We start from the raw sequence: 25,973 nt of genomic DNA, 5'->3' as shown, positions 1-25,973 counted from the left end.
CACGTGGGGGTAGGGGGCGGGCGAGGCAGGGTCACTGCGCGCAGACCTGCCGGGAGGAGGCGGCGCGACAGGAGGAGTCAGTGGCGCGGCACGAGGGCTCCCCGCCGCCTCAGGTGAGACCCTCCCCGCCGTGTTCAGCCGCCTGGGCCCCGCGGCCGGAGCCAGGGTCGGTTCCCTCAGCCAGGCGCTTTGCGGCCCCAGGGCTTCTCCCAGCGGGGTCGCCTCACAGCCCCGCTTCCGTCCCTCTGCCGCAGGGCCTGTGTCGGGGGGGCGAGGCGAGGCGAGGCGAACCGCGCCTCCCGCCAGCCCAGCACCTCGGAGGGACAGGCTCAGAGCCGGGCTCCGGGCACGGACGCGCCAGGGAGGGCAGAGGCAGCACCCCAGGCACGGTCTGAGCGTCCTTGCGCCCCCAGCCAGCCCCACTGAGTGTCCCTGCGCCCCCCAGTCCTAGGATGTCTTGGGTTTTAATTCCTTGTATGAGGCCTGTTGTCTCACCTGAAAACAGTGACAATAAATATTTGTAAGCGGCTTTGTGAGCTAACGGGTGCATGTGATTCTGTAATACAAGAAATTGTGAATTCTTTGATTCCTGTGCATGGCACCTTACTTTGGCGGGGGTTATGTTAGAGTCAGACCCTCCTGCTGTTTTCAGAGCACTTTAAGCATGGCATTATCCATAGGTCTGCTGGGTGCTCCTGCTTCATGTGTCCTGGGGAGCTGAGTGTCCTTGGCATGGGCCTAGCTCCGGGATCTGTCTCAGAGCAGGAGCACATAGTGTGTTTGCCATACCAACGTAAGTGGCAGAACTTATGTCACTCAGGCATGTGAATGAGGCACCTTCTGAGTGACATAAGTCACACCAACTTAAGCACTGGTGTGGACTGCACTACTTGGGGGGAGAGCTTCTCCCCTTGACTTAGCTGCGTTGGGGGTGCATTGCTGTAAGCTCTCTACTGTAGCCATAGCCTAAAAGAGCAATGTACCTGTTGGGCTAGGGGCAGCTGCCTTGTCTTTCAAGATACATTATTCATTGCATGCTCATAACCAAATTAAATGTGTTGTTATAATTAATTATATGTGTATTAGCCTAACACCTAGGAGCTTTAGTTGTGTGCTATATGCTTGTACAAACAGAACCAAAGGACAGTCTGGCAGTGCCCCATCAAGAGACTTGATACTGTGGTGCCCCAATTCTCTTTTTTTTCCATAAAGAGATTATTGAGAATTAACACTTAATGCAAACCCTTTCAGTTTGAGATTTTTAAATAGTTTTTATTGTGTTCAATTATGTATTTTATAGCATATCACATTTGTAAATTTACAAGGCAGCTGAATGACATTAGATAGCACAGACCTACTTCTGCTTTAATTTTGACAAAGCTGCTTCCTAAACTTTTGACCTAGTTTGTATGAACAGTGAGGTGCATTGCTTTATTCCTGACAATTTTCTCCCTATAATTAAGTGCTGATTTTCCTTAGCAGGGAACTGTATTTATGTAGAAGATGGCTTTTTGGGCTCGGCAGATAAGCATATGGTGCTCATCAGTGAAAACAAGTAATGTTGCTAATTCTATTCAGCAACTGAGAAGAACTCACAGAACGTGGATGCAGTTACATGAGCTTTCAGTTCTATCTTTGCTGTGTACTGATAATCAGTTTTTTCAGCGTGGATTGAAGACCTACCAATCTGTATCTCTGGGGAACCGTTTACAGTCCACCAACTCAAGTAATGGACAGATTGTTTCTTCAGAAAATAACTTACTTTCTCCAGTAAACCACTACCAGCAGCAAGCAGACGTAATACCCAGCTCAGATACAGAAACATTATATGAAGGTAAGAAACTTTAAGAACTTCAATTTAACTTAAACTTTAAATCTACCATGTCCCATCAGTTTGGTGTTGTTGGCTCTTAGTCTCCAAGCATTCTTATCCGATATATCTAACAAGCTGACACCAACTTTCATGTCCTCCTTCAGCATCTCAAACCACCTTTTTCTAGGTATTCTTCATGTCCCACAGCTACTAGTTCATATACTCTCTAGTCAGCATATCCCATGTCTCATCTCACATGACTCATTCATCTCAGTTGATACTTCCTCTGCTTTTCTGTGATGAGGGCTCATGCCATTTTATTGTGTAGCCTATCTTACCTGGCATCTGCCTAAGCCAGTGGTTCCCAAACTGGAGTTTGCATAATGTTAAAGGGGGCTTGCCAGAAAAATTTCCTTAATGACAGCCAGAGGATCCGGGGCATGGGAGGCAGCAGGTGGGACCCGGTTGTGGAGCAGACAACCCGAGCCCTGTGAAACGCTGAGCGGAGAGCCGAGCCCCCGTCAGCGGAGGTGCCAGCAGCCTGAGCCCCATGCAGCACAGGGCTGGCAGCCCGAGCACTGGACAGTGGAAGGGCCAGCAGCTCAAGCCCTGCAGAGCATGCAGCCGAGCCCTGGCCAGTGGAGGGGCCGGCAGCCTGAGCCCACGACAGTTGGGGCCGGTAGCCCAAGCCCCCTGGGGCTTGGGCTGCCAGCCCCAACTGCCCAGCACCGTGCTCCGACAGTTAGCGTGGGCCGGCAGCCTGAGCCCTGTGATGGGCAGGGCGGCAGCTGGGGCCCCAGGCATGCAGGTGGCAGCTTGGACCCCTGTCCTTGGCAGATGGGGAAATTGGGCGTCATGAAGGGCAGAGTCAGCAGGGGCTATGCTGTACATGGGTGGTCCCTCACAGGGCACCCCCCTAGGGATGGCCCTGATGGCAGAAGAAAAGATCTTTGCACACCAAACCAGCTGGCGTTGTAGTCAATGTAACAGCGTTAAGGTGCCTCAGTAATTCGATACTAGGTCATTTTCTCTGGAGAGCTGTTTTGCTTCATTGAGATGTGAGTGAATCTTCTCATTTTCTCATTTGTTGGTTGTTAGTATCACACTGAGGAGATTTAAACTTAAATCCCTGGAAATAATTCATTTTTAGGAGAGGGTTCACGAGATTTCACATTTTAGTGAAAGGAGTTCATGGATTGTTAAAGTTTGGGAACCACTGACCTAAGCATTCTCATTTTGGCAACATGATGTAGGAACTTCTGTTGTTCTGTACTGAAAATCCTGCTTTAAACTTTTTACTTTTGGCTGTTAACTCATTCAATTCTGTTCATGCTGGCATATTTGGACAGTCTTTACAAGTTTCACTCAGTTTGAACCCCAGTATTAATATAGAGTTTCTGTAATATGAGACAAGTATTTGATCCAGAAACCATACTGATTGCTTTTAAATCTAGTCAGAAGTTTAGTCTGCTTATCAGAATATCAGATTGGTGGTATAGAGATATGAATTCTCTTCTCCATTGTGCCACAAACTCATTGTGTGACCTTGGGCAAGCCACTGAACCACTCTGTGCCCTCACTCATAAATAAAGATAGTAAAAAACAACCTCTGAAAAGGGCTTTTAATATGTATGGAGAAAAATTGCTATGGAAGTACTAAGTATGAGAATTATACTTCATTCTTATAATAGCATTTACTTGCAACTGTGAAATAAGGTATTAGAGATTGTTTTAACCCTTTATATCATCATAACAATGTATGTTAAATGATTAGTGTGTTAAAACAGTAGTTTAAACACACTAATCATTAAACTGTTTTAGGTACTGCTTGCAGGCCTGTCTTCCACCTAGCAGACAGGTGGGCTATGAGCATAGTACCAGGACCCAGGAAACAGAGTTTTAGTCTGGTTCTGGCAAAGACTCCTTTTTGTGTCCTTTGGCAAATCATTTTCTCCTTTTGCAAATGGGGACTACTAGAAAAAGTGATTTTCCTAAACTGTGTTGACTTGTCTGGCCTAAACTTGCAGCTAACCCCGTGTATAACTGAGAAGGATTGAGTCCTCTGTGACTGTAGTGCAAAGTGGGTGTAAATCTGGTTTAGATGAGTCGGCTTTCACCCAGAGTGCATCAAAATAGAGATTCTGCAGTCAGAGGTGCAAATAGGTGGAAGAGTAGCAAACTGTTTAGTGATATGTATTCTCACATATGTATTCTTGAGCAACATGCACCTTTTCTAACACAGACCAGGACTTTGTGTTTTTAAACATTAATTAAGCCCTACAACCCCTCTGTGAGATATTCCAACTTCCATGGAGTTTTGCCTGTTTATGCCAGGGCTGAATTGGTCCCAGAAATGCAGACAGGTATATTAGGATGAAATGGAGAAAAGAGAAACTTCTGCTGGAAAATCATCTAAAACTCTGTAACAGTGAGAGCTCTGTATAGACTGTGGAATAGAGGTGCCAGAGGCCATGTCTCTATTTTTAGGGCATTTAAAACTAGACTTTACGAAGTATGGTAAAATATGAGAAACAATTCTGCAGTTACAGTGGCAGATGGATGATATAACTTGTAACTCTACCTTTTGTTCTGTCTAGCCACACTGGCTATGCACACTGGCTAGATGTTTATGCTAAAACTATCAGTACTGAAAAATTGAAGTGTTGACATATAGAACCTTGTTAGAGGGACACCATCCACTTCATAGCTACTAAATGGATTTTTTTTTTTTAAGAGACAGTTTCAGGGACGCCACTGGTCCTGAGTGTCCTTGCCAGTTTGTAGTTTTTCAGTTTTATTTTCTTTAAAAACTAACAAAAAAGTTGTTTCTCCCTTATTGTTGTGTGAAAGACCCACACAACTTGAAGAAACTTTGAAACAGTATGTGAGAAATGCTGACAAGTGTACAAAATGGATAAAGAGAAAAGTGTTTTTCTAACTCATTTCAAGACAGACGTCAAATTAGTGTAACAAGAGTAGGTTTAAAAAAAATCATACAGAAGTGAGAAGAATTGTCTTGTGGTTAAGGCACTAGACTGGGAATCAGGATGTATAGGTTCAGTTCCCAACTCTGCTATAGACTTTGTGTGCAGTCTTGGGTAAGTCACTATTTCGGTACCTAAATTCCTAATCTGTTAAACAGAGATAACAGTAGTTCTCTACTTTACAGGGCTGTTGCAAAGAGATGTGCTAATATTCTCCAGGCTTTATACATTTAAATATCTCAACTGATGTGGCTTTTACAACTTCCCTTGTGTGGCTACTACATAATTCATAGATCTCACTATTAGGAAGCTTTTTGGTGATTATTGCTACAGCAGCATCAATCCAAGGACCTTAAGATACATTCCAACTGTTAATTGTTCTTCACTGGCTAGGGTTTGATATTATCCATATTTGATGGAGAACTGAAGCAAAGATTGAGTGACTTGCCCATGTTGCACTGTAAAGTCCTGCTAATACTTACACACATGCTTAGTTTTAAGAACATGATATTACCACTTGGATGCTTAAAGTTAAGCATGCAAAAAAAACTTTTGCGGGATTAGCAGGAAGTCCTGGCTGAGCTAGGGAAAGAATCGGTCCTTTGAGTTCATCACGTTACAGCTAATTGTGTTTCCTGTTGCCTGGTAATCATAGTTGTCTCACAGAAGAAATACCCTAAACAACTGAAAGCAACAACACTAGTAAAATCAAATTTTGAAAATACTTGAATTTCTAGTTCTTGAGACAGACTGGGAAAGTACTGGAAATTCTAACAGTTTGTCAAGAAAATCTATTAACATTTCTCTTATTAATGACTTCTAGTTTGGGAAGATACACCACCTTCGTCTGCTTTGGAGGAGATCTCTGAAGAAGAAGCTGTGCAGATTGTAGCTGAGCCACCCCTGCCCCTCAGTTCTTTCACACTTAGAGATTATGTTGATCGTTCAGAAACTCTGAGAAAATTAGTGCTTTTGGGTAAGTACAATGACGTTTAGGCAGATTATTTGTGCTTGATGTGTTGAGCATTCTTTAATTTATATTTTGATTTTACTGACTTAGCAGTAAACTTGCAAATCATAATTTTATAGGTGTAGCAATGCACAATCCAAGGTAGAGGGAAGAGATGCAGGACAAATGAACGCAAGTAGAGGCTGTTCATGTGGGTTACCGGCAATGTATGTTAGTTTGGGACAGAATCTGTGTTGCTCAGCTGTTGATCTAGCACAAGCTAGGAGCACTGAGAGGGCATCACCTTCAGCTCCTGGGGGTAGGGAACACCTTGCTGTACTCTAGCAGCCTCCATACCTCTGGGCTCACTGAAGAAATGTTAACTGGCTATGGAGAAGCTGCAACTTTTTCCTTCTTGGTAGGAAGGAAAGTTACTATCATGCAGGGCTCTAGAAGTGAGAAAAATTAAGAGGCAGGGCAGGAGAAATGGGGAAAATCCTGGCTCTGAAAAAAGACCTCAAATTGAAAAAGATGCCTGAAGTCAAGGTGATCTCATCCCTCCCTTCCCCATCAACCTTCTTTAAGTGCAAGAAATGCATAGAATAAAAAAATGTGGGAGGGGAGATCCAAAGAGATTTGGGACTTATCTACAACTGTCTGATATAGTGTAGACTTTAGTCCTGATTAATGTGCCGTGTGCTAATGGTCTATGTAGGCCCTGCTGCCATGCACTAAAATTTCTCTAGTGTGTATTAACGTAGTACTGTTTTAAATGGGACTACATCAGAGTGCACTAGGGAACTTTTAGTGTGTGGCAGCAGAGTCCATATGGACCAGTTAGTGCATGACACAGTAGCACAGACAAAAAGTTACACCCTTTAGTGTGGAATAAAGCCCAGAGAAAAAAGTGAATTGCTGGATTGTTGGGGCAGGTGGGTTTTGTATTAGAATTGCCTTTGGCTAACAATCTAATAATGAGAGCTATTTAGGTTGGTAACCAAAGGCACTTTGCAATACATTTTTCCCCTCATTTACTGTGCCCATATAAGAAAGACTTGGGAGATCCCCACCTGCACATACCTCTGGGCAAACAAAATGAGATCCCTGCACATTGCACAGTTCAGAATATGGTGTAAAATGCATCTTACTGTGCTTAACTTCTCTGATTGCAATACTGAAACCTGCTGTCTTTTTCTTCAAAAAATAAACTATCTCAATTTTGCTACCAGAATTCGCGTTAGAAGGAATTTAGAGCTTGTTTTATCTGGTTCTGTTCTGAATATACAAGCTATTCTGACCATAATATCTTGAGCAATCAAAATATTTTGTCTATATGCACAAAAGTTGTATTCAAGACTTCATACATGCAGTGCAGCATGTACTTATGTTTCTTATGAATCTCTTCCTCGTAATTTGTTTAACTAAGCATTCAACTAACGTAGTGTCTGTGATTTATTTGCTGTAGGAGTTGATTTGTCCAAAGTAGAAAAACGTCCACATGCAGGCCAACTCCTACTGAGACTGGATTTTGAAAAAGATGTAAGAAAAAGACTTTTGTTTCTTAAGGATGTGGGTGTAGAAGATCATCAGCTGGGGCCATTCCTGACCCAAAATCCATACATTCTTGCTGTAGACATGGAGGCGCTAAAGACAAGGTAAGTCGTTCATGAAACAAGCCCAAGATCCATTAATCCTATGCCTGCTAACTATACTCGCATAAACCCAATCCCTTCTACCTTGATTTACCCATCTATAAAATAGGTAAAATATTACAGTGGGATTTTGTTAGGTCTAACGTGTAAATGCTTTAAAATCTCAAATGTGGGGCTGGTGCTTGGCGTGCAGGGCCCTAAGTAAAAATCCACACAAAATGCCTCCCTCCTCATCTAAAGTCACTCAATTTCTATGCACCTGTGCTACAAACCTGTTGGTTGTCCCATGCCTTTCTGTGCCCCCACCATTCCCATCTCAAATTTCCTTCTGCCTCCCAACCTGTTTGGGGATCTATATCTACTGATGTCTGCCACCTTTACATGAACGAGGAAATAAGGCAGCAAGGAAGTGCAGCTTTCTAAACAGGGAGCAGAGAGATGCAGTTATAACTGGGGCTGTGCAGCAGGCTGCTGTTGCCAGAATCAGTCCAGACTGTGGAGAGCAATCAGGATTATGGGGGCTAGGTGCGAGGCCCCTGGGAGTTGGAATCCTACAGTCTCATAGATCTAAGTCGGCCACTACTCAAAGAAGAACAGGAGTACTTATGGCTCCTTAGAGACTAAAAATAGTTGAGCATAAGCTTTCATGGGCTAAAACTCACTTCATCGGATGCATAGAATGGAACATAACAACAAAAATTCAAAAACACTTATTAGACTGAGAACGCTACAATTATGACATTTAGGTAGGTAGGAACGTGTGTTTTGAAATTACTCTGAGAATGAGAAACTGTAGTTGAGTCACAACAAAATTCTTCTGCCTGGCTATTTTGTGGGAGTGAGTCTGACTAGCAGAGGACAGAAAACAAATGAAGAAGCTGGAAAGGTTTGGGCTACTCACATCCTTTTCCAGGAGCCTGATTTCTATGTCATGCCTACCTGCTAAGATGGCTTACTCAATTCTCTAGACTGATATAGCTAAACCTAGCAGAATTGCAGTTTACAAGCTGCCCTGGCCAGAGCCGGGTTGGGGAGAGCCATGCTGGCAGCCCGGTGGAGCCTGGGTCCCTCCACCTACCCTGGTGGAGGGCTCAAGCAGCCCCCAGCCCATGTCTGTGTCCCCAGATGCCCTGGCCAGGGCAGGTGGAGGGACCCAGGCACCCCACAGTGCAATTCTCCCTGACTTGGCTCCAGCTGGGGTGGAGGCGGCTTGGAGCCGCAGCCTGGCCACAGTAAGAGCTGGGCTGGCTGCTGTGTGGAGCTGCGGTGGACCTTCCACCTGCCCGGGGTTGTGGGGAGGGCTGAGAGCAGCCCCTGGCTGTGTTCCCACCCGGCTGAGGGGAGGTGGAGGGTCCGTGACTCTGACATGCCTCTCCCCCACTGGGTTCCAGCATGAGGGTGCCTTGGAGCCTCAGCCTAGCCATGGTAAGTAGAGCCCTGCAAATCTGCTGATAACTGCAGATAATTTTTGCAGCTCATGGCTCGGCTGCGGATACACAACTTTTGTATCCACGCAGGGCTCTATTAATAGTCCTGCACATTTGCATGACAATGGCCCTGGTGGTGGATTTCTCAACTCCAAACTGATTCCTGAGTGACCAGTAGCAATCTGATGTTTCAGGTTTCACAGTGCAATCGCCACTCACTTCACTGTCAATGCAGCTCTCATTTTGGTCTTGCTGCACTGGAGGGCTTGGGCAAGGTCAGCACACAGATCCAGGAATGTGGCCTTGCACATCTGAAATTCTGCAGCCACTGCTTATCATCCTGTGCCTTAATTACAATGTGATCCAGCCAGACAGCGTTTGTTTCTCAGGTCCAGAAGCTGTGTGTCACCTTCTGCAGCTGCTCAGTGAACACCATCAACAACCTTGAATTGGTTCTCGCTTTGTCCCACAGCAATCTGTCCTCCAAGAAATCATCATGTTCCCTGCTGATTCATCTCTTCTTGCAGCTCTGCAAATACTGGAGTATTGTGTCCTGTGCTTGCAATGCTCATGACAAGAGTGCAGAACTGTGTAGACTCCTTGCTTCTGTTAGTGATGGTGGACAGTGAGGAGGGCCTCACACGTCTGTGGAATTTTGAAAAAAGGAATGAAAATTATTATATAGATCCCTGGTTCTCAACCAGGGTCCCGGGGCCCACTGGGGGGCCGTGAGCACGTTTCAGGGGGGCTGCCAAGCAGGGCCATTGTTAGACTTGGTGGGGCCCAGGACAGAAAGCCGAAGCCCCATCGAGTGGGACTGAAACCCGCATGTGCTCTGAGTCCCACCACCTGGGGCTGAAGCTGAAGCCTGAGCAATGTAGCTTTGCTGGGGCCTCTGTGGTGTGGAGCCCCAGACAATTGCCCTGTTTGCTACCCCCTAATGCCAGCCCTGACTTTTATATGCAGAAAACCAATTACTGTGGCACAGGTGGGCCATGGAGTTTTTATAGCATGTTGGTGTGGGCCTCAGAAAGAAAAAGATTGAGAACGCCTGATATAGCTGACATTGTGGGATGGAGACAGTTGCCCACTGAAAGTTGACCCCTTGCTCCCATGTATTCTTACACAACTAATTTGTGCCCCATTATGTGTTGCCATGACATGTGCTGGACAGTGGTGGGTTGCACGCTGGGATACCCACCCATGGTGCACCGCACTGCATCGATACAAGTACTCCCGGTGAGCACGCACAGTGCAGATGCAAGGAGCTAAGTATGCACATGCACAAGCGACATACTAAGTGCTTCGACTTTATGCTGATGTAACTTGCCTCAACCAAGGTTTATAGTGTAAACATAGCCTTACTTTTCATTACCCAATTTATGCAGTTTGTTTACTGTGGTGAGGCAGTTACACCTGGATGCTGAAATAACTAGTCAGTTTCACTTTCTGGCCAAGTTCACCACCCCAGTGCTAAGTTTGTGTAAGTACTGCAGTAGAATGGGCTTTTTTTTTTATTTAGAAAATTTCCCAGTTTTTTTAATTGGTCTAGAAATCAACTTTTTACAAAACCTAACTTGGTTTTGCCTATGCCTGCCTGGATTCTGCACATAGCAAATCTGTCTGTCCAATAGAGAAATTCCTGAATGCTAGCATTTAGACTAGAAATGCTAACAGACCTGTATCTACTGCACTCTTGCTAGCTGTCACAAGATTAATACCCTTTTTCCCATGGAGCAGCAATATGTCTATACAGAAAAGACACCTATATCACATTCAATATGAAACTAGTATTTACTGGTAGAGCTATGCTGCAGTATGTTTACTTTGAAGGGTCTGCAGCTGCTTCTAATTTTCTCAAGATACTCACTTTAGAATGATAGTCAACCTAGCTCATCTGTGAAGTCAAACTTTCATTTTGGTGAATGTCCTGTAATGCCATTTGGCTTGCAAAGTTTTTAAAAAAAAAATACACTCCAATTCATTTTGAATATACTTAACATTTGATTTGTGAGTTTCTTTTATTTGACATTCATAAATGCTTGCATAGCACTTTAAAAATAAGTTTTTAGTGCAGAGGATATAGCAGGCTGTATGTTGAATTAATATGTAATGTATCCTTTGAATTAAAGAAGCACTATCACCTGTGCCTCAACACTTAAATACAGATGGACACAATATTGGTTACATCACTCTCTGGAATGTTATATTGTTATGGATCCCATGTTGCCAGGAAACAAAACACAAGTTTCAATAGATTTGGCATTTATGACTTGAGATAAACACTGTAAAAGTAAAAACATTCCATAATTCATAACAATTCTGACAGTTGCAAATCAGTATCTGTAGTGCAGCTGCATCGAACGTGTTTATTTTGAAAGACTTAATGGTGACTTGAATCTTTAGCATGCTTTATACAACTGCTGATCTGACAGGGTTGCCAACTCTGACAGGATTATCATGAGTCTTGTTCGTGTCTGTCTTAAAAGTCCCAGCTCTTAGTGTCAGGTGATCACATGCAAATATTAGCTGTACTTTTTAAATTTGTTTTTAAAGTAAGTTTCTGGCTCTCATGATTTTGCAGAAAAGCTTGAAACCATGAAACCTAATGACTCACCAAAGAGAAAGCAAAGAAAAAGAACTCCACAATCCTTTGACTTACATTGTGAAATTTTAAAAACCACTGTGTTTTTTAGAATTTTTGGGATTGGCAATTCCACGTATATGATATATTTAAACCGGCCTTGAACAACCCATTCATTAGGGGTAAATAGGAGACTTCTTCTGAAAATGGGAGACCTCTGCCATTAGTTTCTGCAGAATTCTAGGTTTCATTGCAAGGAATAGAGTATCTAGCAAATTTGAGTGGAAGAAGTGCAGCAGAGTAAAATTGTGACAGGAAAATTGTTTCTTTTCAGAACCCTATTGGCAACAAACTGACAGGAATTAGGTCAATTTCACTTTGTTGCTTGGGTTGGGACCCCAAAATTACAACACTCTGAAATTTCAGATGTAAACATCTGAAACTGTGAAATTGACTAATTTTAAAATTGACCGAAATGGACTGGGAATTTTGTAGGGTCCTACATATAGTATTTTAAATAGAATTCCATTTTCACTAACTTCAGCAGATGGAGAGGAAATAAACCTCTCTTAAACATAAAAATGTTACTAATAGACTTTAAGGTCAGAAGGTACCATCATGATAATTTAATCTGACTTCCTGCACATTGCAGGCCACAGAACATTACCCACCCACTCCTATAATAGACTACCTAACCTCTGAGTTACTGAAGTTTTCAAATAATGATTTAAAGACTTCAAGTTTCAGAGAATCCACCATTTACACTAGTTTAAACCTGCAAGTGACCTGTATCCCATGCTGCAGAGGAAGATGACACTACTTCCCCTCCCCTCCCCAGTCAGATTGGCAATGCTGCAGAAGAAGGAGAAAGCCCCTTCCCCCATGGTCTTTGCCAATCTGACCTGAGGGAAAATTCCTTCCCAACCCCAGATATGGCGATCAGTTAGACCTTTCAGACCCCCAGCAAGACAGCTGGCAAAGAATTATCTGTAGTAACTGAGAGCCCTCCCCATCTAGTATCCCATCACCAGATGATGGAGATATTTGCTGCTAGCAGTTGCAGGTCAGCTATGTGCCATTGTATGTAGGCAGTCTCATCAGACCATCCCTTCCATAAATGTATCAAGCTCAGTCTTGAAGCCAGTTAGGTTTTTTGACCCCACTGCTCCCCTTGAAAGGTTGTTGATCAACTGTTTCTGTGTCCTGGCAACCAGATATTTTATAACTAAATCCTGGGGCCAATGACCAAAAGTAGAGATCTATTATAACAACAATAACTTCTACAGGTCTAAAAATGTTTAATCTACTTTTTTGTGGAAAGTTTCTCCATACATGGCATTGTATGGTATTTCTGTAGAACTGATAAATGAAATTGTTTTCAATTGTTCACTTTATTAATGTAACTTCTGTTCACCATTCACTACACTTGCCTATACTGTAACTTCTGTTCCATATTGTAATTCAAACCTCATTTTAAAACACTCACTCCATTTTGTAAAAGCTTCCTCCAACCTTCATTTTTGCAAACCCTGCTGTAATCTTATTAGTTTAGTTTAGATGTGTGAATGAGGTATGTATGAATGATGGAATCAACCTCCAACCCCAGCCTGTCCTGATGAGATAAAGTTCAAATACCAACGGCTGAAGACCTAGACAACAGCCCTAAACAAAGTAAGAAGCATCCACCCTAAAAAGAAAAGGACAACAGAACAACAGAAGGAAGATCAAAGCCAGGTTCAAGGCTGAAAGTCACGCCTGCAATTGATGGGTGATCAACCTAAACCCAGAAGCAGCGTGACACAGCAAGACCTATAGACTTTGAATCCAAACTAAAAGCCTATAAAAAAGAAGGGTGAGATGGGTAACATTCTGCTGCCAACATGGAAGAACATCGGTGCTTGCCCAACAGAGATCCAGCTCAGCCTTGTGCCCAGCTTTCCTGGCCAGTTAGCTGCCACAAGCTACGAACCCAAGCTGCAAAATCAAGCCATGAACTTAAGCTATCTTCAGGACTGGTGACTATGCAGCAGCTGCAGAACACCTGATGAATGTGTGTGTGTGTGTGTGTGTAGGTATTAGGTATTATAATGTGAGTGTGTGTGTGTATAGGTAATAGGTATAATGTGTGTGTATAAGAATTAAGATATTAGTTATTAGTCATAAATTGTTATAATAATAAATATGGCATCTTTGCCTTGTCCCCTTTAATAAGATCCTGCTGGTTTTTACTGGTCTAGTATAATTGGTACAACATTTCTACTTCTGTGATATTGGCATAATAGGACTGTGCAAGGGAGGATGGTATTGAGGTCCTTCTTAAGTTTGACCAAAGCAATGAAAATGTATTTCATTAAAATAAGCAGAAGGCAATGTATATTATCATAGCCACATGCCCTGATGTTTATTAGGGTGCTTTTAATCTGTGAGACAGGCTGGTAGTTAGGCAGATAACTATTTTAACCTGTATTTTAAGTACAGCTGGAAAGAATTAAAATCTGTCTTCAGTACTGACATTTTGCTCTCATATTTTGCTTATAGTTAATTGGAAGGGATGGTATTTTGCTTTTATGATAACAGCAGACTTTTCCCCCCTAATTATTTCTGGCAGGGTTGTATGTTAATATTAAAACATCTGTCTGTTTGCAAGATATCACTGAGGAATTTGAGCAACTAGATGAATAAATGGAAGCAAAAAATGTTCATCACTGATTGTTTGCTCTTTCCTAGAGTGGCTTACCTAAAATCAAAAAAATTTGGTAAGGAAGCAGTTGCACAGATGGTCTCGAGAGCTCCATTTTTACTGTCTTTTTCAGTGGAAAGATTGGATAATAGGTTGGGTTTCTTCCAAAAAGAACTTGGACTAAGTGTGCAAAAGGTAAATAATATACCCCTACATACTTATGTATTTTGTTAGTGAAAGTAGGCTAGAATTGAAATATAGGTGCTCATAGATAACCTCAAAATACTCATAGTGTACGTGCAAGGTTATTGATTATCACTCTCCCGCTGTTGCTGAAGACATGACTTTAACTCCCCCAGGCAAGTAGCTTGAATCTTTAACACCAGGGATCCCAAAATACTGCCTCTGAAGGCAGTACATCTGTGAACAATGTCAAATGTGTATACAGCTTTATCATCTGATGCAGCATCAGAGGATTGATCCTACTGCTAAAACAATAAATAAAACAGACTTCATCTTTTTTTTAAATTCTGCAATATAACGAGGGCCTTAAGTACATCATATAGTATACAAATACCATACTGGCATAATCTCCTAACAATGTGTTCATCCCAGAAACCTATTGGATGTACTCTGCATGGTTGCACAGGAGACCAGATTAGATGCTTGGTTCCTTGCTTTATGGTCTTCAAGGCATTAGCAGTCTGTTCAGTCTTCTGATGCATGTAGGAGTTGAGTTAATTACTTCATTCAACGGCTAATCCTTAATTATCAGCCTCCAAAGGGTGTCCTCTGCTCTTTGGCTAGAAAGATAACTGTCAAAGGATGTGGAGTTCAAAATGCCTTTGTCCGTAGGCCTATTTTAATCTCATCTTCCTGCTGTTTCACCATACCTTTTCAATCCCATCCTTTTCCAAATGGTAAAATTTGACTCCAGCTATTTATTAGTACCTTTTCCTCCTTTTTTTTCCCTTTCTTTTCAGACTCTCTAATCCTGGTGCTGGAGATATAATGAATTTTCAAGTGAAAGAATTAATTTCCTCAGACTAGAATTGAAATTCAGGAGCATATGTGTGTAAAAATCCAACAAAACATTTGTGAATTTAAAATATGTATCTGATTTACATGGATGGATTTCTAACAGTTGTGGTTTCAATAACAATAATCTTTCCCATTTTTAAATTATAGACCCGGGATTTAGTAGTTCGTCTTCCAAGGCTACTGACTGGCAGTCTTGAGCCTATAAAAGAAAATTGGCAGGTAAACTTAAAAACCATCTGATAAGTCAATGTATCATATAGCTATGCTAGTTAAAAATACAGACTTAAAATTCCTTTGATGTAAATTCCATGCAGGAGGTAATGTATTTATATGAGCATCTAAAATAACTTTAAGGATCTTTCTAGTAAAACTGTTTTGGTCTTTAACATTCAGGTTTCAGAGCACACGTGCAATAGCACTTTGTTTTAGTTTTTTTTTAATTTTGGATTTAGAGGATTCTCGGGGCATAATTTACTCAGTTAAAAGTCCTGTTGACATCAACGGATATCATTTTCTGAGTAAACAGTGAAAGATTGGGCCGCTATCTTTTCTTAACCCAAGCTGGCAAAAAATATAGTAATTATGCCTGAGGATTTAGGAACAAGAAATATGCAGCTGATTATCTTCTTTTGGTAGGATGTTGAGCTGCCAAAAAGTGTATTTGACACCTATTATCTGATAGCAGATGGTTATGATTAACAATTGTTGGATAAATAACTTGCAATTCCGTAAGGACTTCTTTCCCCTTTCAAAATGTAAGTTGTATATTGCTTTAATTATTGTGCTGTCACACCAGCTAGGCCAACAGCATGATGTGCAGTAATGCAATTTGAGAAATCATATTACCATATAATCCATAAATGAATAAAAATCTATTGTTTTCAGATAAAATAGCTGCTCTGAAACTCCTGACTATTGGAAATCTGCCAATCAGGAAGGGGTGTGGTGAAGGAGGAGATTTGGAAAGGAGCAGATTGTTTCAATTAATAGCACTTTCTTTTTAATGAACTTTGAATCCTCAATCTGTGGAAGTAATGTCACAATGAATGTTTTTGAAAAGCCCAAGTTTGTGTCTCTGTCTAATGAAGTACATAGTGTTGCTGTCCTCAGCTTTGTGGATGGGAAGAAACAGTCACTAATTTAAATCTAGTAATACTGTGGAGATAAGTCCCCTGAAGGCTAGATAATTCAGGGACAACAAGTGAGATAGTCTTTAATCTTGCAGACTTGATTACAGTCTATAAGTACCTGTATGTGGAGCAAATATTTAATAATGGGCTTTTCAGTCTAACCGAGAGATGTATAACATAATCCAGTGGCTGGAAGCTGAAGCTTGACAAATTCAGACTGGAAATAAGGTGTACATTTTTAATGGTGATAGTAATTAACCATTGGAACAATTTAGCACGAGTTGTGGTAGATTTTCCATCACTGACCATTTTTAAATCAGGATGAGATATTTTTCTGAGAGAAGTATCAGGGGGTAGCCATGTTAGTCTGTATCCACAAAAACAACAAAGAGTCCTGTGGCACCTTAAGACTAACAGATTTATTTGGGCATAAGCTTTCATGGGTAAAAAACCTCACTTCCTCAGATGCATGGAGAGTCACCGGACTCCTTGTTGTTTTTCTGAGAGAGAGATTCTGGGAATTATTTTGGGGAAGTTCTGTGGTCTGTGTTATACAGAAGTTCAAATTAGAGGATCGTAGAGGTCCCTTCTGGCCTTAGAATCTATTAAACTTTAGATCAGTAGTTCAAATCCAGCCTAGATTGGTAGTGGACAAGAGTTGTTTCCATCAGACAGTTGTTAGATGGTCTGATGGTTCTCAGGGCACCCAGGACTGAGAGTCCTCCTGCCTCTGCCATGAGGGTGTCTTTTCTGTGCCTAGCTGGGTATTAGCTGCTTAACACAACCAGCCTTTCAGCCACTCAAGTACTCTTCTCTGGGCTATACTAGCTCTGTCTTTGCCTTGCAAGTTTGGTGCATCTGAGTCCCACAGTCTGAAGCGTTCCTCTGTGGTATCCAGCCCATGACACTAGTTAATCACAGAAATGCCAGGTCCTCTGCCCCAAAAAGGAGTATAGTATCCAGTTTACTAGTTTTACCTTAAATCACCACTCCTGTATAACACACACAACTTGTAGTAAAACAGAAGGTTTATTTAAGAAAGGAGAAAGTGTGTACTAAAGACAAGATGAAGTGATGGAAACAAAAGGTTACAATACAAAACAAAATCAAAGCAACCCTTGGTCTGCACTTCTTAGTAGTTACTGTTCCTGTCTAATAAAGTAGTTTTTCTCCCAAAAAAGTTCAGTCTGTTGCAGAGCTGGCTGGCTTCACAGGATTGAGAAACATCCAGTTTTTCATGAGAACACCCCTGCTTCTTAAGACGTCTCCTCAGTAAGGGCTTGTCTACGGTGCTACAGCAGCTCAGCTGCACCGCTATAGCACTTTAGTGAAGATGCTCCTCTGCTGACAGCATTTCTCCCATTGACATAATTAATTCATCTCCCTGAGAGACAGTAGCTTCTTCTGTCGACATAGCACTGTCCACATGTTTGTGGGGACGCTATAGTTTAGATACCCACAGCTAGATGACCAGTGATTGCAATATCTTAATAGTACAGATAACGTATTTTTTTTAAATATAACAAGTTTTAGTGATTTAAGAAAAATCAAATTATCATCGCTGATTTATTTTGTTTTTCAGATGTGCCAGGTTGAACTTGGTTTTCGACGTAATGAAATTCAGCAGATTGTATCTAAAATCCCCAAGATTTTAACTGCAAACAAAAGGAAGCTAACAGAGACTTTTGACTACCTGCACAATGTAATGGGCATTCCCCACCACATCCTTACTAACTTCCCTCAAGTAAGAGATTTAAGAGTTGTGGGTTAAAGTGCAATTGCCATCAAAACAAGCAGTTTGATTTCCTTCACTGGGCCAGCACTGAGGGCAAATTTCTACAACTGCCAGAATCCACATGGATTCTTCAAGTGATTTCTGGCAGCAAAAAGTAGTTTGGGGCTTTGCTTAAATTAGAACAATTTTTATTAGTAATAATTCACTCATGACTAGTTCAGTGGAGCAACAGGCAGATGTGCTAAAGATTTCAATTTGGGAGCTCATTTGGCACTTTTTTCTTCCTTGGTCCAGTGAACATAATAATCTTTTCTATGGTTATGGCAGTGGTGACCTCTACTGGCTGATTTACAATATAGAGAAGTGCCTGCTGCACTGAATACTGTTGTTGGAGCCTTCATCATCTGCACCTCCGATACTCAGACTGAGGCTCGGGAACTGCAAGTGGTTCTTTAATGTCTCCCCTGCGGCTCTTTGCAGCACATGATACTAAAACAGTGTGATTTAATTATTAACCAATCAGGATGCTTTTACTATATTATTATTGTGGAATACTTGGTCATTTTGTTGTTAGAATAATGTATACAGGTAAAATAGTAAATTTAAACAATGAATTCACACTACTGTGGTTCTTTTGGGTAATGTTAATCGTTAATTTGGCTCCTGAACCACTGAGGTCTGAGTACCACTGGATCTAAGGTTTTCCTGTCAGTTGGTGGGCGAAATAGGAAGGACACTGGAGAAAGTTCAACCTAATTTTTGGAAAATCCAATCCAAAAAATCCAAACCCTCTTCATCAGGTATTTAACTAGTTCTAAAAATGCGGTTCTCGCAATGACTTCTTTCAGATTTGCCCTGTTTCTAAGTTAAATATTTTATCTGGCAGAAGTTTAATATCATTAAATCGCTTGAATGTAATTTCTTGTATTGCCTTTAGAATGTATATGGCAAGCAACAAAATGTCTTCACTCATCAGTGTACTACTTAAACGGCTTAAAATCTTTACTGAGGTGTATTGCAGAAATAGTTGAGTTCCTGATAATTAACTTTTTTTCTACTGCCTTACAGTTTCTTTCATCCTAAAAATAAACAGTATATTTAGGGTTTGCTTTACCCACTGCTGAAATGCAGTCACCTCTGAGTGGAACATGGCAACTTTTTACAAGTGAAACGTGCAATTTAAAACTGCGAAGGGCAGTTTAAGAAGGAATTAAATGATTGTAGCCATGACTCTGAGTCTAACATTCTAAATCTTGAAGTAAAAGCCATGGGATGGCTGATCTTAAGAAGTCAAGACCAAACAAAAAGCTAAACTAACAGATTGTTGGGGAGGATTCTTTCTCTCTCTCTTTCTCCATCTGGGATCTTGATGACCATTTTTTCCCTCCAAGGTAAAATGACAAAATCTTGTGTGACCTCCCATCACTGCCCGTATCTCCACTCTTCCCTCTCAAAATTCTCTAACACGGATTCTCAAACAGGGTCGTGACCCATCAGGAGCTTGTGAGATTATTATTACATGGGGGAGAGGGGGATCGCGAGCTGTCAGCCTCTAGCCCCAAACTGCACTTCACCTCCAGCATTTATAATAGTGTTAAATGTAAAATAGTGTTTTTATTTTATAAGGAGGGGTCACACGTGGCTTGCTGTGTGAAAGGAGTCACCAATATAAAAGTTTGAGACCCACTGCTCTAACACTAAGTCCAATGGCCTCAGTATCTATCTCCATATTCATCTTCCTGCCTTTGGTACTATTCACATCATCCCTTACGTTCATGACTCCATCCCTCTTGGTGGTTCTCCTAACTACATGTTCAGCCATTCTTTCTGCATACATTTTTGAAGGCTTTTTATCTCTTGTGAATTCCTGAAAGCTCAGTTCTTTGACACATCAACTTTTCCGCCTGAGCTCTATCTTTGATGGGGCCCTTGCACTCACTATTAACTATTGCTTTTATGCTGGTGATTCACAAATATAAACTGTCTCCAGATGAGCCTCATCTTTGTCTCTCTAACATCTCATTTTAGCTAGTGGATCATCACCATTTCAAGCCTCATGCAAAACCGAACACACACACTTTCAAACCAAGCCCTCTGTTACCTCTTTTCCACAACAGTTGATGCTACCATCCTCCCTGCCACCTAGGATTATAACTAAAGCTAAGATTTTGTCACAGATATTTTTAGTAAAAGTCACAGACAAGTCATAGGCAATAATGAAAAATTCACAGAAGCCTGTGACCTGTCCTTAACTTTTACTAAAAATATCCATGACAAAAGAGGTAGCCTAGGAAGGAGGGCCTAGCCTCCTCCCACAGAGCCAGGAGCCCTGGGGCGCCCTCTTGCTGCCTGCAGTGGCTGAGAGCTTGGTGGATCACCTCTGCCACCTGTGGTGCATGGGAGCAGTGTGGATCCTTCCTGCCACCTGGGGTGGCTGTGAGCAGCAGGGATTCCCCCTGCTGCCAGGTCCCCCTTGCCACCTGCAGTAGCTAGTAGTGGCGTATCCTTCCTGCCACCGGGGTGGCTGGGAGCTGCAGTGCTCCCCCTGTCACCTGTGGTAGCCGGGAGCTGCAGGATTCCCCCACAGCTTCCTGCCTCCGCAGGCTGCAGAGGACCCTGCAGCTGCCACCTGGCGCTTGCTGGAGTCACGGAGGTCTTTGTAAGTCACAGATTCTGTGACTGCTGAGACTAAACGACAGCCTTAATTATAATCGGACTTATTTTTTATGCTTCCCTTCCCCCCCCCACATCATATAGGCCATGTGCAAAAATCTGCTCCCTTTGTCCTGATGACCAGATTATTTGTCCACACCCTAATTAGCTCCTGGTTGGACTACTACAGTCTCCTCTCAGATCTATTTAGCACCTACTTTTAGTCCATCCAAAATCCCTTTTTGCACTCATTGCTTCCACTGCCTCATCCCCCTCTTGAGATGCTTCATGGCCTCACCATTGTGCTGCACATGATATTTAAGTGTCATGTCTTTGCTTTTAAGGCCTTTCATCATTCATCCGTGATCCTCTCTAGGGAGGAAGATGGCAACCTTCATGTGGTCCTACCTGTGCTTCAGCAGGATCAGAGCCCTCAACATGGCGACTGAACACTGTTGACAGCCTTGTGGTCCGAAAAGCAACTCAAGTGACAATCTTAAGTGAAATGGCCCTTTTCAGGGCAAATATTGAAACATTGGCTTATAGCTCTATGTTTTCCAACTCATTGTAGAAGGGGACTCTCTCCACTGCAAAATCTGATTACCTGACCAAGCTATTATGCAAACAGAAGACTCATGTCTTCACTAATCTGATAACAAAAAAGCATTGCAATGCCAAATTAAAGAAGATAGATCTCTAACCTGGTTTCTCTTTGTGTCTTCTCTGCCCTCTCCATTCTGCCAGCATCATCAGCTTTCACGCTTCTTGTTCTCCTCTCCCATCTCCTTTTGCTTCTTTCATGCTACCCCTTATGCTGGGAATGACCTCCCCAAATCTTTCACCAAGCCCCCTCCTTTGCCTCACTCAAATTGCTCCTAAAAATTCTCTTCTGCCATCTTGTTTATGAGAAGTGAGGGGAGAAAAAATGTCATTTTTATTAACAACCATTAAAATAGTCTTAATTGTCACACTCTTCCTTCTTCTGATCCCCACTTGGTGCCATGTCCTATTTACATGGTAAGCTTTTGGGGGGCAGGAACATAGGCACTGCCATACCAGAACAGACTAGTGTCCATCTACTCCAGTATCATAGAATATCAGGGTTGGAAGGGACCTTAGGAGGTCATCTAGTCCAACCCCCTGCTCAAAGCAGGACTAATCCCCAGACAGATATTTGTCCCAGATCCCTAAATGGCCACCTCAAGGATTGAGCTCACGGCCCTGGGTTTATCAGGCCAGTGCTCAAACCACTTAAGCTGTCCCTCCCCCCTCCTGTCTCCAAGAGTGGCCAGAGTAAGAATACCATACCAATACCAGCCTCTTCATAGGAAAGGGGAAGAAGCCCTGCAGTCAGCAGTTCTGGATAATCTGCCCCCAGGTAGTGTCGTCTTAATTCCCCTTGAAGAAGTTGAGTGATGCTCTGAAGCATGAGAAATTATATTCCTCCCAAAACTCTTGAGTTTGTTTTAATCCGTACTGCTATAACTCTGGATACCTTAGCCATATACATGCCCAATCCGTATTTGAATCCTATCTACTGCTTGGCCTCAGTGTTATTTTGTGAAAATGAGTTCCACAAGCTAATTGTGTACTGTATGAAAAACTTCCTTTTATCAGTTTCATTGTCTAGCCCGTTGGTTCTGCATTATAAAAGGTGAATAGCTGTACCTAATCTACCACCACTCTACTATTCATTATTTTGTACTGTTATCATATCCTCATCCTCTCATTTGTCTCTTTTCTAAAATAAAATCCTAGTCCGAATCTCTTTTCATATGGAAGTTTGTTTGCCTGCAATCATTCTTGTTACTTATCTCTGAACCCCCATTTATGCTAGATTCTTTTTTTTTTTTTTTAAATAAGGTGAGTGACTAGAACTGAACACAGTATTCCAGGGTAGAGAGTACCATTGATTTATGGGTTAGCATATACAGGGAATGCTGCTTAATAGCAAACTCAGTGTTAATAATTTTCAGTTAACGGGAGCTGATTCCATCCCATTACCTTTAATATTAATGGGATTTGAATATTGGTAATAGGCATGCTGCTTACTATTTTTTTTTTTATGTAATTGATTGATTGGAATAAAGGCCCCATCCACAGGCAAGTTTGCAGGGCTGCAGCCAGGGAAGGAAATCCTAGGGCTGTGTGGTACCTTTTCCTGCGCTCTCCAGGGTGCGTCCTGACCTGGCACTGGAGTCCCAGGCTTAGCACATCAAAGAGCTTCCTTCTCTGGTGGCAGCCCCCTGCCTTCACAGGAGTTAACCATCTGGGGTGCTCGCATCCCTGCCCACTGGGGAAGCCCCTGCAGGAGTCCTGGTGCTGCAGACTGGGAAGGGAGGTTGTGGGTAGGGCAAGGGAGGTTACAGTCTAAATGTCAGGGTTTTCCATGGTGAGTGAAGGCACTGGGGTTCCGTGGGGAGGCATGGTACATCTCCAAGTGTTCTCTGGGCTTCATCCTGCATGCACCAGCTGCAGACAGGCTTGCAGTGCTGCAGGCAGGGAAGGCACATCCCAATGCTTTCTTCCCTCGCTGCAGCTCTGCAAACCTACCTTCTGCTTATTGGCAACTTCCAGATAATGACAGCTTTTTGCTGGGAACCAAGCAGTTGCTAATAAATGGAATCCACTGTGTGAAGTTACTTTCTAGAGATTTATCTTCATGTATTGATTCTCTGTTTAATTCCAACAGTGTTAATTTCAAAAAAAAAAAATTGAGTGTTGAATAGGATCTCACTCATATACTTAATGAGGAATGGTTAAAAAAAATGGAGGGGGGAAAATGCAAAACTTCCATTTTTATTCAGAACTTTTATTTTAGTTGCAAAACTTTTAGTTTTAGATGTACTTATAGAGCCTGAAGCTTATAAAACTCAACCTTTTATTTGTTTCCTAGGTTTTCAATTCAAAGCTATTACGAGTCAAAGAAAGACATATGTTTCTTACATTTTTGGGAAGAGCACAGTATGACCCAGCACAGCCTAGCTACATCTCTCTGGACAAACTAGTATCCATGCCCGATGAGGTGTTTTGTACAGAGGTTGCCAAGGCCTCAGTAAAGGACTTTGAAAAATTCTTAAAAACACTTTAATTAGTAACACATGTAAAAAGAGAGAATGTTATGAAATAAATGTGTTTTACAAAAACTGCTCTTCTGTCTCTTAACTGCTTATTTACTGGTTTAAAAAGTTATTGCTTATGAAATTACTGCAATGTGTAAGGATAAAGACTAATATATATTTTAAATTGATTTAAAATATGGATTTCTTAATGGAAAAGGGTTAAGCAAATGTATGTATAATTATTGATGTAACTCTTGAAATAAAATCCTAATATTCATTCATGATTGGCAATGCAGCCAGCTAAGAACCCAGACTTATAAAGCATGTTAAAAATTTATTTTTTGCTACTTTTTCACCCACAATTTATGTATTGTAAGATGAAAAACTGATCCTATTTTTGGTTTGCTTGGATGGACACAGTTGCACTTTTTGAAAGAGACAGATAATGCTGGAACAGGAAGATTATTATTCTGTTCAGTTCTATTGCACCGCTTATGCTCTGACATGGCTCTCACACCAAAGGGACTTCTTAACACCTTCCAGTAAGCATACATCTTTCTTAAGGTGGGCACTGAGGTTACTCTAACAGTAGCTAGACAGCTAAGCAAATCTGTTCTTTAAAAATATCAAAGTACCAAAGGATAGCAAGTTGGAATTTAATCCATTTACAAAATAGTTAAAAATACTTTGATACTTCACTTGCCAATTTGTGTAGTTTTACAATCCATTTTCCTGTCTTTTTTGTCTCTTCTCTTTTGCTGTGTGAAAGACACAAAATGCTGTTGTGTGTACAAAGTTAACTGAAAAACAAATATTTTCCCCACAACTTTCATGTATAGTAATGTTGGAAAATGTAATACTAGATAAATATATTCAAATGGAAGTGATCTAAACTGACTGCATTCATTAATGCAGAATTATTAAAAAAAAAAAAAAAAAAAAAAACCACCTTCATTGTCCATGCTACTTGCCAAGGGTGAATAAAATGCATAAAGTAAATTGAACTAGACAGGACACTTTCTGATCTTGTTTACAGTCAGTATGATTCTTCATGCTAGCACAGTGATGTAGTGCTTGGCTTATAAATATTTTAAGTTTAAAAACTAGATATTTTAATTCAAATTTATTAAAATGCAATGAAAATATTTCCACTGATAGATATATTTATATTTTTAAAGCTAAAATTTGGAGCCTATGTTCTCTAATAGTTCTCTCCCTTTAAAGCAATGATACTCAGACTGAAGCTTGGGAGCTTCAAGTGGCTCTTTGCAGCACATGATAATATTTCTAATAATTAGATTCACAAATCCAGCAACAAAACAGCTTCTACAACACCTCACTGATGACCTAGAAGCCAAAAACACAGTTCCCTTAAAACAATCCAGCCTTAGGCTCCCACCCAGGCAGTCAAATCAAATATAAGGATTACTGAAAATCTTATTCATCATATACAAAATTCTATCAATCCCAAAGGATCGAACACATTACCCACCAGGTCAATGAATATTTCAGTTCTAACCTAAATACACGCTTACAGCCAATTCTTATTAACTAAGCTAAAATGTACTAAAGAAAAGAGAGAGTATAGGTTAAAAGAACATTATACTTACAGATATGAATAAAGTTCTTAGTTTAGTTTCATAGCAGAGATGGTGAGCTTTAGAGTTGCAAAAAGTTCTTTCAGAATAAGTTCCATAGGTTATAGTCCAATATCAAGAGGACCCAGACTGTAGCTGGGGACCAAAGTGTTGTGACTCAAACTTTCCCTGATGAAGCTTAAAGCAGATCTGAGATAACAGGATTAGGGACCCAGAGTTCTTTTTATAGTTCTCTGGCAGCTTGACAGCAGGTAAATAATAGGTGAAGTATTGTGTCTTTGAAGTAGGCCTATTTCCTAAATATCACCAGTAATTAGCTGCATGGATTAGCATAAGGCAACTGCCTATCTTCTGCCATTTACAGGTAGTTTATTACATATTTCAAAGAGAAATAAAGAGTGATATTGTCATATTCACAGTTTATTTAAATGTTAATATTCTCCTTTGATCTTTGACTCATTAGAACATAGTGACAGACAGGAACCATCTGATGATACTCAATCTCTAACAAGATATAGGTAAACATAGAGTACTACAATCACTATCTTCTTCCAATTATTTAACAATACAAGTCTACATTTCAAAGCATCAGTCTATTTAACATGGCTTTGCTAGTTATTTATAAGGAATAGACCTAATTATCATTAACATCTTTAAAATGTAGAA

General features: G+C 41.3%; 2 protein-coding genes across 3 annotated transcripts in view; one reads left to right on the top strand and one right to left on the bottom strand.

Moving 5' to 3' along the window:
* Positions 1-25,973, bottom strand: part of PTDSS1 (phosphatidylserine synthase 1) — a 197,804-nt gene that overhangs the window by 56,309 nt on the left and 115,522 nt on the right. The gene's annotated exons all lie outside the window — the stretch shown is intronic.
* Positions 16-23,793, top strand: MTERF3 (mitochondrial transcription termination factor 3). Of its 2 annotated transcripts, none has more exons than XM_050941066.1 (8): positions 16-113; positions 1,483-1,834; positions 5,621-5,773; positions 7,212-7,401; positions 14,137-14,284; positions 15,278-15,349; positions 17,843-18,004; positions 23,544-23,793. In XM_050941066.1, exons 2-8 carry the CDS (start codon positions 1,504-1,506, stop codon positions 23,736-23,738), a joined length of 1,251 nt encoding a protein of 416 aa, XP_050797023.1. In that variant the 5' UTR covers positions 16-113; positions 1,483-1,503; the 3' UTR covers positions 23,739-23,793. The 2 variants fall into 2 exon arrangements, with proteins under 2 accessions (XP_050797023.1, XP_050797024.1); XM_050941067.1 differs by having other exon boundaries at positions 18-113; positions 1,480-1,834.

The sequence above is a fragment of the Gopherus flavomarginatus genome, chromosome 2 (genome assembly GCF_025201925.1).
Source record: "Gopherus flavomarginatus isolate rGopFla2 chromosome 2, rGopFla2.mat.asm, whole genome shotgun sequence".
NCBI lineage: Eukaryota > Metazoa > Chordata > Testudines > Testudinidae > Gopherus > Gopherus flavomarginatus.
This window is presented reverse-complemented; position numbering and strand designations above follow the sequence as displayed.